At 64.3% G+C, this 12438-nt stretch overlaps 3 protein-coding genes across 3 annotated transcripts in view; 1 reads left to right on the top strand and 2 right to left on the bottom strand.

Moving 5' to 3' along the window:
* Nucleotides 1-5010, bottom strand: part of CHLRE_08g365692v5 (uncharacterized protein) — a 7954-nt gene extending 2944 nt beyond the window's left edge. The window contains exons 1-8 of the mRNA XM_043064923.1: nucleotides 4564-5010; nucleotides 3414-3589; nucleotides 2950-3070; nucleotides 2376-2459; nucleotides 2014-2116; nucleotides 1503-1599; nucleotides 872-1006; nucleotides 28-157 (exon numbers count right to left, since the gene is read on the bottom strand). Coding sequence (XP_042921924.1) covers nucleotides 28-157; nucleotides 872-1006; nucleotides 1503-1599; nucleotides 2014-2116; nucleotides 2376-2459; nucleotides 2950-3070; nucleotides 3414-3589; nucleotides 4564-4938 — 1221 coding nt within the window. The 5' untranslated portion in view covers nucleotides 4939-5010. The remainder of the gene's footprint in view (nucleotides 1-27; nucleotides 158-871; nucleotides 1007-1502; nucleotides 1600-2013; nucleotides 2117-2375; nucleotides 2460-2949; nucleotides 3071-3413; nucleotides 3590-4563) is intronic.
* An 857-nt stretch (nucleotides 5011-5867) lies between these two features.
* On the top strand, nucleotides 5868-8273 carry CHLRE_08g365664v5 (uncharacterized protein). The gene has a single exon (XM_043064922.1). It carries the CDS (start codon nucleotides 6297-6299, stop codon nucleotides 7839-7841), a length of 1545 nt encoding a protein of 514 aa, XP_042921923.1. The 5' UTR covers nucleotides 5868-6296; the 3' UTR covers nucleotides 7842-8273.
* Nucleotides 8274-8299: 26 nt separating this feature from the next.
* The window catches only part of CHLRE_08g365632v5 (uncharacterized protein), a 5528-nt gene continuing 1389 nt past the window's right edge, over nucleotides 8300-12438 (bottom strand). The window contains exons 4-10 of the mRNA XM_043064921.1: nucleotides 12291-12420; nucleotides 11748-11819; nucleotides 11465-11542; nucleotides 10956-11055; nucleotides 10402-10482; nucleotides 9851-9936; nucleotides 8300-9207 (exon numbers count right to left, since the gene is read on the bottom strand). Of these exons, the coding sequence (XP_042921922.1) occupies nucleotides 9154-9207; nucleotides 9851-9936; nucleotides 10402-10482; nucleotides 10956-11055; nucleotides 11465-11542; nucleotides 11748-11819; nucleotides 12291-12420 (601 nt within the window). The 3' untranslated portion in view covers nucleotides 8300-9153. The remainder of the gene's footprint in view (nucleotides 9208-9850; nucleotides 9937-10401; nucleotides 10483-10955; nucleotides 11056-11464; nucleotides 11543-11747; nucleotides 11820-12290; nucleotides 12421-12438) is intronic.

Raw genomic sequence — 12438 nt, 5'->3', positions numbered from 1 at the left:
TGCCGCCTCCTTCCCCACCCCGCCCACCTGCACGTAGATGCCGTAGAACAGCTTGCCGTCGCCCTGCTCGCCCCAGCCCAGGTAGTCCTTGTACTCCCACGCCGGCAGCGGCTTGAACTCCTGAAACTTCTTGCCCAGGTACTGCTCGGTCACGGCGCTGCGAGGAGTCGGTGGGGTTACATGCATAATTATCATTGGTTAAGAAGTGGTAGACGTGGGGTTACGTGCATTAATTTTACGAAATGAAGTCGTAGACGTGGGGGTGGGTTTGGTGTTTGGGAGGAAGAGGGGGTTCAGCATGACATGGTACACAGGGCACGATGACGTGGACAGGATGTCGCAGCAGAAGCGGTGTGACGGCCCGGTCCCGAGCGTCGTACCGGGCCACTGCTGCTGCTCCTTGCTTGCTGCTCGCGTGTTCCTTTGGGTCCCCTATCGCCCCATGCCTTCCCTGCCCCAGCTCCGCCTCCCGGCGTCCTCCCTGACACCGTCCCCCATACGTCCAAACGGTACTGCAGCTGGCATCCCTCCGACACAGCGCTCAGCTTTGCAGCATCGTTGTCGCTGCGCCATCCACGCCCTCTCCGCCCCCCTCCTACCCCGCCCAATGCCCGCCTCCCCCCACGCCTCTCGCGCAGTTCCGTGCACCTCCCCTGCGCCGCCATGCGCCTCGCTGAGTCCCTTCACCCATGTCCCATCCCCAGTGCCAATGACATGCATGTCCCTCCCCATCTCTCCCCTCCCCTCTCCCTCCCTCAACCCTTCCCCGTCTCCCCTCTCTCTCCCTCCCCTCCCCTCTCCCTCCCTCAACCCTTCCCCGTCTCCCCTCTCCCTCTCCCTCCTCCCCTCCTCCCCTGCCCGTGTGCCTCACCGGAAGCGCTCAATGCCCCACTCGTGCACCAGGTACTTGAGGCGCGCCTGCTTGCGGTTGTCGCGGCGGCCGTAGTCGCGCTGAACCGCAACAACCGCCTTGACGGCGTGGAACAGGTCGTCCTTGTCCACGTAGCTGCGCGCGCGGGAGATTGGATGGGGGTTACATTCATGAATTTTTGGATGGGGGGATGGGGGGGGGGTCCATGCATCTTAAATAAGACGAGATGGCGTAGCCAGGAGCAATGGTACATTCATGAGGGTTAGGCAGGTCGGAAGGTGGGCAGGGGATCTGCAAGACACAGAGCCAAGGAGGAGGAGGCGTAGAGCTCGCGCGCGCGCTCCCGCGGCTTTCACACGCATTGCTGCCCATTCCTTTCTCCTGCGGCACCATTCCACCCCAACCCTCCTCCGTCCTTCCTCCACCTCCACCTCCAGCAGCACCCATTCCCCATTCCTCATTCCACCCTCCCTCCCTCCCTCCCTCCCTCCTGCAACCCCTTAAGACATTACTTGCTGTCCCCAGATTGCCCTGCTTGCATCCTGTTCCCAATGTTCATTCTAAACCTTGCAGTCCCCCTCTCCCCTACCCTACACCACACCACATCACACCACACCCCGCGGCGCCTCACCCCAGCGGGTCAGCCAGACGCGGGAAGGTCTCATCGTCGCGGTGTGTGCGGCCCATGCCGCCGCCCACCGTCAGGTTGTAGCCCTTGACCTCCTTGCCTGAAGAGAGGGGCGGGGGTTTGGGGTTTGGGGGTTGGGGGGTCAGACGGGTTGGGGGGAGGGCTGCCAGGGCTGTGCCTCCAGGCTGCAGCTGGGGAGCACAGACGCAGCAAGCACCCGCCGCACCCCTATGTCGATTCCGGCGCGCTGTCGCCGCCTCGCCATCCCGCACCCGCCTACCCTCCCAGTTCTGCTGGGCTTGGGCACGTAACCCCTGCTGTGTCTTGGCTTCGTGTTGGATCTACATCCCACACCCACCCACCCCCCACATTCCTACACCCGCTCCCCCAACACCGCTCTCCAAACCCCCAACACCCACCCCTTTACAACCCCTTCTTCTCGCAACCCCATCCTCCTCCTCCTCCTCCCCAATCCTCCTCCTCCTCCCTCCCTCCCTCCCTCCCTCCTCCTCACCGCTCTCGTCCATGATGACCACCACGCCCAGGTCCTGGGTGAACAGGTCCACGCTGTTGTCGCCCGGCACCGTGGTGGCCACCTTGAACTTGCGGGGCAGGAACTGCGAGCGGACAACAGGCGCGGCGGTGAGGAGATAACAGGCGATATGATGCAGACGCGAATAGGTGAATAGCAAACATCATAAAGAGTGTTAATGGCGTTTCGTGACGAGGAAGGGGAAACAGACGGGGTTGTGCTTGTCAGCTTGCTCCATCCATCGTGCTTGCGCCCCTGGTGGGTTGGCTGCTGTCGATAGCCCTGCTCTTCGGCATCGACGCCCCCACACCGGCGCGTGTCGCTTCCCCCTTCTCAAAACACACCTGCGCGCCGTAGATAGGCTCGGGGCTGTTCTCAAAGTTGGTGCCGAAGCCGTTGTAGGCACGGTCGGCGGTCACCTTGGGGTCCTGAGGGAGGAGGAAAGGAGAGAGCGAAGCAAGGGGGGTTACATTCATGATTAGCCAAATGGTTAACAACGTTGGGCAACAGAAACCCGTTACACAGGCTGGGAGGGCGGCCAGCCTGCGAGCTACACAAACAAACTCCCGCTACATGGCCGTGTGCAGGGACACTAATCCCTAATGCTCTCCGCCCCTTCGTAACCCTGTCTTTGTCCCCGACCCTGACACGCCCTTTCCACGCCTCCGACCTCCTGCCAGCACCACCACTGCCCGTGTGTCGCCACCAACGCCAGGCCCAGCTCCCTCCTTCAAACGCCCCCACAGCCAACCAGCCAATGCCACCCGCTCTCCGCACATCACTTCACACCCGCTACGCTGTGCCCCTGCCAGGCTGCGCCTCTCCCCCTCTGCCTCACATCCCTACCCCGCTCCCCAAACCCAACAACCCTCCGCCTCCCATCCCCCGCAATCCAGTATCCCGCTCTCCCCCCCTCACCTCCTTGTAAGCCGACATGAACTTCTCGCCGTCCAGCCACACGTCGTAGTAGGCGCCCGACTGCGGCGTCAGCAGGTCGGCGATGTCGTTGGCGGCCTTCTGGGCGGCCACGTAGTCGGGGCTGCGCGTGTGTGGAGGGAGAGGGAGTGGGAGTGGCAGGGGAGGAGGTAAGGAAGGCAGGACGTCAGGGCGCTGAGTGTGTTGCCAGTACTTTCGCCGCCAGGTCTGGCACGCTGCCTAGTGTGGCGAAGGCAAGGGGAGACTGACACAAGCCGCCTGCGCCCCTGCGCCCCCCCCCCCCCACGCGGCCCCCAGCCGCGGCCGCACCCGCCTGCTCCCCTCCCTCCCTCCCTCGTCCAGCACCTAACGCAGCCCCACAACCCGCACCCCGTAGCGGCCCACAGCCCAACCCCCGCCCCGCCTCGCCGGGCGGCCGGCGGCTCATCGGTGTGCGGTGCTCTCACCGGTTGGTGAAGGGCGCGGAGGGGCCCATAACGTTGCGGTTGACGTCGCCGCAGGCGGCCAGGGTGGATCCCATGTTCTTGATGACGGAGCTGAACACCGTCTTGAGGTCCTTCTTCAGCACGCCGTGCAGCTGGTAGGCCTGGCGCGTAGTCAGGCGCAGCGTGCCGTTGCCGTACTGCGGAAGGGGAGGGAGGGAGGGAAGGAGGGGGCGGGGGAGGGAGAGGGGATGGGGCAGGGGAGGGGAGGGAGGGTTGGTGCGCATGTGTGGGGCAGTGGTGGGCGGCGGTGGGGCGGCAGGGCGGGAGGTGCGGGCAGGAGGGCATGGCTTTCCAGGCGAGGCGCGTGGCTCCTTGCGGGAAGCGGCGCCAGGCGGGAGGCGGGAGGGTCTTCCGGTGTATAACCTACGCCCGGCGACCCCGCCCCTCGCTCCTGGGTATCCAGGTTACTATGCATATGCGTGGCTGTGCACAGCGTCCGCGGCTTTGCCCCTGACGGCGCTGCTGCCATAACTACTGCTACTGCTACTATTACTGCTGTTGCCGCTACACCCATGGCTGGGGTGGGGACACCACGACACGGCGGCGCGCGGCTAGGTGGCCGGCTCGCCGGGTCGTGGGCTGCTGCGGCCAGGCCGGGGCACGACACGTGCAGGCCGGCCCGTGTGCGTGCCAAAACCCCTGCGCCGCCTGCGGGCACTCGAGGCCACAAGGCGGCGGGTCTGCTCTCCCCGGCCCAACCCCCGATTGCCGCTAACAAGTGGCCAACCCAGACGCTGGCCGTCCTGCAGGCCTGCTGACACGAAACGCGCCACGGGGGGCCACGTTGGTACCGACCCGAGTCGGGCTCGAAAGCGTTGAGGGCGACCCGAACGCGACACGCGGTTCCGTGACGGTGCGCGTACTGCCCCTGTATCCATCCATGCTTGAAGCCCGAGCAACAGCCGCGTCGCCTGATTGAAGTGTTGCGCATGCCGTTTGACCCCGCCAGGCGCCCAGTCGCTTAGCAACCCCAGTTCAATTGCATGTATGCAAACGTGTGGTCGTGATGTGCTGGCGACGGCCTCGCAAATCCCAGTTCTCGCTCCGGCGGCTTACACGCACTCTCGGCAACAATTTCACAGCGGCGGGTGCATCCGCCCCAATCACGTACCTGATCGGCCAGGTCGTCCATCACCAGGTACAGGCGGTTGGGCACGACACCAGCGGGCTGACGCGTGCGCATCATAAAGCAGTAAGCCTTGCCCTGACCAAACGCGCGCTTCTCGCGGTGGTCCTGCTGGTACGAGCCGTGGAACTTCATGAGCTGCACCGAGTCCTCGGTGATGAAGGTGGCGTCGTTAACCAGCTCCTCCATGAGTGGGTGCCGCAGGTAGTCGCTCTTCTCCTTAATAATCTCCACCTTGCTGCGCTTCGCCAGGCGAGAGGAGGGATTCTTGGAGGGCGTAGCCACGTTCACGACGTGCAGCTGGCCGCGAGTGGGGCGCTGCTGCCCCAGCATCGGGGTTGTAATGCCCTTGAGAAGCATGGCTGCTACCTACGGTTAAACCACTTAATAGAATTCAATAACGACGTGACGAAACAGTGCACGTCGGGTCAGTAAAGCGGGCACTGTTGCTAACTCGCGGAATTTTACGTTGGCCACAATGGGGCCGGCGCCCCCCATTCCGAAAGTCCACGCCCTTGTGGCGCCGTGGGCGCTCTCCAGCTCGCGCAATAGCGCTCTCTAGATTTCATTAAATAGTATGCAACTCCGAAACTTTTGCAGCGAGGTGGCCTGCCGACCAGGGGCCGGCAGGCCGGCCTCTGCGGAACAACCTGCGGCGCGCCACGCCGTGCCTGCGTGCACAATACCCCCCGCTTTCCATATGCCGTTCCCCCAGCCCCCAGCCCGGCCCGGGACCTCACATCTTCACCTGCTCTTCTCCGCGTGCCCAACAAGAGGCATTAGGTGGGTCGCGCATAGCAGGGTGCAACATCCGCGTTGCAGGCCTGGGCACACGTGCTGTCAGGCACCCGCCGCGCACCCGTTGGCGCATATGATTGTTGCGTTACAAGAGACGACCACCCGAGCGTGCAAGCACGCAGGGGCGCATATGCGTCTTCCTGCCAACCGGACGAGCCATGGAGCTCCTCGCGCTTTGAGAGGCACCACGGCAGCGGCGCGTCGCCCTGGCCCGCCCTGGCCGTACTACGCTGATAGCAACGCGCCGCTTGGAGGCATGTTTGGATGCAGCATTCTGGGACGTGACTGCTGGCGGCGTCATCGGCTGCAAGTTTGCAAATTGTCAAAGCTACAGGCCAGGGAGGCAGGGACAAGCTGCCTGGGCGGGTAGTGGCGCGCCGGGCATGTGGGCGAGGGTGGGCGCCGCAGGGCGCCGCGCCTCAGCGCCCGCGCCCCAGCGCTCCAGTGCCTCAGCGCCCAGCGCCCGTCTGAAACTGTCGCCCAAGGATACCCAAGAAGGCTCCCAGAAGAAAGGCCCCAGAGCAGCCGAGGGACGGCGGGGAGAGTCGGGGCCATGGGGCAACGGTGCATGACATGCTAGCTAGCATGCTGGCCTACTTATCAAACCACACGCCCAACAAAATATATATCGCTCATCAGCGATTATAGCCTTCTATGCGCGTGCTATAGACCCCAGGAGATGGCATAAAAGCGATCACTGCATTTGCGCTAACCTGTGCCTTTCAAGCATTGCCACCAGCGACGCGCACATACTGTGTAACAACAATCAGCATGTGTCGCTAGCTTGCATACCGCTGCTGGGCCCTGCAGCGACTACCGGGCCGTCCGCTCCGCCGTCCACTCCGCCAGCCGGCCGCCACAACAGCAGTCTCAGCAGCGCACCGCGACCGAGCTTTCGTACGTGTGCAGCGGCCCGGCCGATGCTCACATCACCATCGCGAGCAACTGCTCGCCGCGACGCCACGCATCCGCAGCCACGGCGCACCCCCGGCCGCCGCGCCCGCCACGGCGCCTCGGTGGGCGCTCAAGGCGCCTCAAGGGCGCCATGGGGCCCCCACTCGTGCTCATCCTTGGCGGGGTCGCTGGCTAGCTTGGCATCAAACAGGCGGCAGGCGGACGCGGCAGTAGCACCGCGTGTGCCGGCAGCGGCAGTAGCCGGAGGCGAGGCACCGGCGCTGTTGCTTCAGCCGCTGCTACAGCCGCAGCTGCCCGCGGTTGTGTTTGCGGGGCTGCAGGGCGAGTGGCGCCTCCGCCGCCGCATCCAGTCGGCGTTGCCCTCCGAGCCCTCTGGGGAGGTGCTGGGGACCGCTGTCTTCGCGCGGCCTGCCTGCAGCAGCAGTGCGCTTACGGACAGCAGCAGCAGCAGCAGCAGTGGCGGTGGTCGCAGCGGCGGCGGTGACTACAAGATCCGTGTAGGAAGCAGCAATCACAGTAGCGCTGCCAGCGCCACGGCCGCCGCGGCCGCATCTGGCACTCCTGGCGGCGTGGCGACGCAGCCGTCAGCCGCAAGCCAGGCGTTGCCGCCACCAGCAGCAGCAGCAGCAGCAGCGGCAGTAGCAGCAGCAGCACCAGAAGCGGCAGTAGCAGAACCAGGCGACTGGCACTACAGCGAGCAGGGGCACTTCACGACGGATGCCGGCGGCAGGTTCAAAGTGCGGCGGCAGTACGTCTACGCGCTGACAACCAGACCCGGAGCAGACGACATGGCAGTAGCAGCAGTGGCGGCAGCAGCAGCAGCAGGACCGGGCGCCGCGACGGAAGGAGCGCCGCGCGGCGCACAGGCGGCCTACCAGCTAGAGAGCCGGCACCACCAGCACCCGCAACAGGGCTCATCACAGGCCTATCAGCTGGATGTGTATTTCGCAGCGGCCGGCGGCGCGCGTGACTACCACTTCCACACACTCAGCTTCACGGCGCCACCAGAGCCAGTGGCAGGACCGGAGCCAGTGGCAGGACCAGAGCCTGTGGTCGGACCTGAGCCAGGGCCTGCGCGGGCACAGGAGCACCCAAATCAGTATGTGCTCACGGCGGCAGGGACGCCGGGGCAGGAGCCGCGGCAGCAGCATGCGGAGGAAGGGAGAGTCACAGCCAACTCGGCTGTTAGCGGTAGTACCAGCGGAAGTCGCGATGGCGGTGGCGCAGGTGGCGGAGGTGGCGGAGGTGGCGGAGGTAGTAGAGGTGGCGGTAGGGCAGGCAGCAGCAGGTGGCGGGCAGTGGCGGTGGGTAGCCACATCTGCGACCAGGACCTGCACACCATCACGCACGCCTTCACGCTGCGACGGCTGGAGGCCTCCGGTGAGGGTCCGGACGGCTGCAGCTGCGGGAGCGGCGGCGGCGGCAGCGGCAGCGGCGGCGGTGGCGGCGGTGGCTGCGGCTGGCTGCTGGAGGCGTTTCAGGTGGCGGCGGTGGTGGTGGGTCCGCAAGTGAACTACACATCCACAGCCGCCTACACGCGGCCTGGCTGACGTGCTGGGCAGGCGCCGCAGCACGCAGAGGGCGGGAGGGTGAGAGGAGGGGTGGAGGTTGCATGTGGCTGGCAGGCCGAGAGCCCGAGGAGCTAGGTGCGCTTGGCTGGAGGGCATGTGGGTGCGGGGAGGAGGCGATGCACTGGACCGTGTGTACGGTATTTGCGGAGGCTGGCGGAATACGTGTGCTTGCGTGGGCAAGTGGGCTGTGTGTGTTTGATTTGCATCAGGGAAGTGGGCTGAATGGCCAACGTTGTATGTTTTGCTGGGCCTTCCTGTCTTGTGCAGCTGACACTTGTCAATTACGACAGGCTATAGGGACTGACTTGATGGGTTGTGAGAATGTGAGATCACGGTCATGGCGTATTGGGCCAAACCTCAGGTGGGGCCGTGTTGCCTGCAAGAACTTGCGGCCTTGCCGTGACGAATGGGGCATGCGCTCTGGGCCAGACACGCGTATTGAATTTGGTTTACAAGGGTATACACTCGGACGCATGCTCTCGCTTTCTGCATGCCGACAGCTTGACAGCGCAATGCTACTTGCCCGTATGTGTGTACCTAGCTTTACGTCGCCTGCATCCTGTCAGCACGAGCGTATCCCTGCCCACCATCCCCGACCACCATCCTGCGTCGTCGCTTTTCCCGAACGCTCAATGCTCCTTTCAACGCATGTGCAGCCTACACGCGCCTGTGCGCTCTCGTTATAATCAGTTCTGAACCGGGGACTCCACAGGGTTTGACACACGCAACCGGCCAACGCAAAGCAAAACGCCCGAGCATACAGGCACAGCCACACCAATCGCCAAACGTAACCAACCCTCACCTCACCCCATCGGTCAACACAATCAAAATCATTTGCAGAGCACCCTTATACCATACGGCTTCACAAGCCCCTCCAGACCAAGCCGCCGGAATGCGGCACAACGCGCACACGCAAAGCAACTGACCAACCGTCTTATTTCCTTCCATTCAAAACCTCATGCAAAAGCACGATCGTCTCGCACCTGCTAATAACACTCAGTACAGGGTCGGACCTGCGCCCTCTTTCCTTTCTTACTTCTTCTCCTCGCTACTCGCTCACACTGCTGCTGTGCGCAAAAGCAATCCTGTCAGGCACTCTGCTCACCCAAGTCCCGTGCGCCCCTGTCGAGCGGCTGCGACAGCCACCTGCCTCGGAGCCTCCAATCGGCACACTCTACCAACATCTGCCCTTCCAACCCGTTCGCCTGCAACAAACCTTTTACCTAGACTCCGCCGCCTAGGACTCCGCCGCCTAGGGACTCAGCCGCCTGTGTGCCTGCCGGCGTGCGGCCTAGGCGGTGCCCAGTCGCATCACCACCAGCGTCACGTCGTCCGTGGAGCCCAGCTGCGTGCGGGGGAGGGGGAGGGAAGGGGAGGGGAGGGGCGGGGTGGGGAGGGGGTTACATTCATAATCAGTTGAGGGGGTGGGGAGGGGCGGGGAGGGGAGGTTGTAAATACCACTCCGAAGTAATCAAACCAAGCCAAATAAGAGGAGGGTTGCATTCAAGCTCAACTAAGAAGTCGAGTTGTAGCTAGGCATAGTGGTACGGCAGGCGCGGACGGGAGGGGTGGTGGGTGAGGTGCGAGATGTTGCAGCGTGAAGGCGAGCGAGGGGGATTGCGCGTGCGGGTTGCCAGTGTAGAAGTGGTTGATATGATGATGACTCCGCCTCACCCCTCCTTCGCATCCCTGCCGCTCCTGCGCCTGCCACACCCGCCCTGCCCCACCCGCTCCCCCGCAACCCCTTCCCATGTGCGCGACCGCTGGCTCGAGAGCTGCGTCCGCACGTCCCTCGTGTGACCAGCACAATCTCCCCACCCCCGCCAGTTGTTGCCCCCACTGTTCCAACTGTTGTTCATCGGCACTTCATACCCACGTGAGATAATCCCTCCCTTCTTCGGATCAACGGCTAACCACCACCCCCGCCCCGCTCAACTGTTTCCTTAAGGGATTGGTTCAGAATTAACCACCCCCCGCCGCCCGCTCACCGTGACGGCGGTGCTGGCCAGGGTCTGGGCCACCTTGTTGAGGTCGGCGCCGGCGGGCACCGAGGACAGCAACTCCACCAGGCCGGCTGTGGGGAGGGAGGAGGGGTGGTGTTGAGAGAGGGTGAGGAGGAGTGTGGAAAGCACTGAGTGATTTAGTCGCATGTAGAGGGCGGAGGGGAGGGGACGATGTCGAACCAAGTAGTAAGGAGCTGAGCGAGCGTGGCCACGCGACCGTAGCTCTGCCCTCGCAGCAAAACACCACACACGCCGGCTGCAGCCCCGGCCCCACATCGCCCAAACGGCATCAGAGCTCGTCCCACGGCCCCGCCCATCCGCTGGGCTCCGGCTCGCTGTAGCTGGTGGCTGTTGGCTGGCTCCACGCTCCGCATCTGGGTTTGGTCTCTCTGTATTGGCATCCAACCCCACTGGGAATGGTGAAAGCTAACCCACTCTCTTCCCACCCTTCCACCCTCTTCCCACCCTTCCACCCTCTTCCCACCCTCTCCTCACCCTCTTCCCACCCACGACACACACACACACCCCGCACCCACCGTTGTCCAGGCCGCCTCCGCCGCCGCGCTCCTCCTCCGCGTACAGCCCGTCACTGGCCACCACCAGCCAGCTGTCCTCGGCTGCGGGGAGGGGCGGAGGGGGTGGGAGAGGGGTGGAGGGGGGGGCGTTCCATGCATGTTAAACAAGACGACAGGGCGTAGCCAGGAGGGGGGAGGGGGTTAACGTTGAACGAATCCCGTTAGGAAGTAGTCGCGCTACAAGGAGAACTGCAGCCGTATAGGGATGGAGGGGGAGGGAGGGAGGGGGCGAGTTCGGGTGGGCGGCCGGGTTTTGTAGTCACAGGGTGGAAGTACATGAAGGTTGAGCCGGGCCCACCCTCAGGGGCCGCTCCTGAGCCTTCCCTCGTTACTGGGTCAGGCGAAGCCATACACACGCCCAACCACGCAACCGTCAGCAGAGTCACCGCCCACACACCTGCCGCAGCCCTGTGCCACAAACCTGCCCCCCCCCCAAGTCCCCAACCTCACAACCCCTCGCAACCCCACTCATAGTGCACCCCACTCCCACACCCGCCCAAACCCTCCCGACCCACCTGTGAGCGGCGTGAGTTGTGTGTAGGGCTCCGCAATGACGCCGAAACCGGAGCTGTAGCCGTCGCTACCGGCGGGCATGCCCTCAAACTGCAGGCTGCTCTGTGGGGGGGAGGAGTGAAAGATGGGAATGTGGGGGCAGGCGAGGTGGAGGGAGGCGGCGAGGTGGAGGTGGAGGTTGTGTATTCGAACAGATGGATGAAAGCCCCGTACGATGGCTCTGCACTGCCGCACTCGACTTCCTTAGCCCTATGGGAAGCTACCCCGCCCCCACACATACACACACCCACACCGCCGGGGCTTTGGGGACTCCAGCTCTAAGCTACCTGCTGTCCCCCACCCCTACCCACCCATGTGCCCCATCCTCATGCCCCTCGCACACCATCAGCATCGCTCCTGCCTCCCCCCTCCTCAACTCCTCCCCTGCCCCCTACCCTCACACGGCCTCGAACATCTACACGCTGGCTCCCTTCCCCCACCTCCGCTCCGCAACTCCCCTCCACCCACCCACCTTGAGGTATGCGTCCCCGAACGCGCGGCTGAGCGCCAGCAGGCCGCCCACACGCCACGTGCCGCCCACATAGCGCACCTGCAGGAGGTTGGCCATTCAGTCGAACGGTGCGTATCAAAGGCGGAAGTGGAGGTGGAGAGGCGTGTGATGTGTGATGTGTGCGTGCGTGTGTGTATGTGCGTGCTGTAATATGTGTGTGTATGTGTGTGAGGCATGAGGGGAGGAAACCAAGCCAAGCGAACCCCCCCCCAAAAAAACAGCCCCCCATCCCTTCCCCTCTCACCAGCGGCAGCTTGGGGTTGGGGTTCATGGACTCGATGCGGCGGCGCTCCGCCTCACGGTCGGGCACGTGGTCCTGCGTGTGCGTGTGAGGCATGGGGGGTTACACTCATGACTATTCAAGAAGTCGCCGGAACGGGGGGTAGCTGTTCATGCGGTGGGGGGGGGGAGGTTGCACTCGCCTTCATTAGGCATCGATCGACGCGGCTTCAACTGAAGGTCTGGAAACCATGATTGTATAACACCCCTTACATCGCTCGCATTCCCTCCGTCACCTTGCCTAGACCCTATCAGAGCACGCCTTCCGTTCCCTCCCTTTCCGTGCACTCCTTCCCTTACCTCCCTCCCCAGGCACATTGTTAGCCCCCCCTCCAGCCCCCACTAACTGATACTAACCAACCCCCGCTGCCTCCTTCAACGGCGATAGTCCTCCCCGTTGCCTCCTTCCCTTCGCTCCTCTTCCCCCGCTGCCTCCTTCCTCCCTCCTCCCCCCCTCCTCCCCCTCCTCCCTCCCCCTCCTCCCCCTCGCTCCAACCCCCTCCCTCACCTCGCTCAGCTGCACCGCCTGGCCTCCGCGCACCAGCACAATGCGCGCGTCGCCGCAGTTGGCCGCCAGCAGCTGCGTGGTGCCGTCCGCCGCGGGGAACAGCAGCGTGGTGGCCGCGGTGGCGCCACACCTGGGCAGCGGGGGTGGG

This window comes from Chlamydomonas reinhardtii, chromosome 8, assembly GCF_000002595.2.
Source record: "Chlamydomonas reinhardtii strain CC-503 cw92 mt+ chromosome 8, whole genome shotgun sequence".
NCBI classification, from domain to species: Eukaryota; Viridiplantae; Chlorophyta; class Chlorophyceae; order Chlamydomonadales; family Chlamydomonadaceae; genus Chlamydomonas; species Chlamydomonas reinhardtii.
This window is presented reverse-complemented; position numbering and strand designations above follow the sequence as displayed.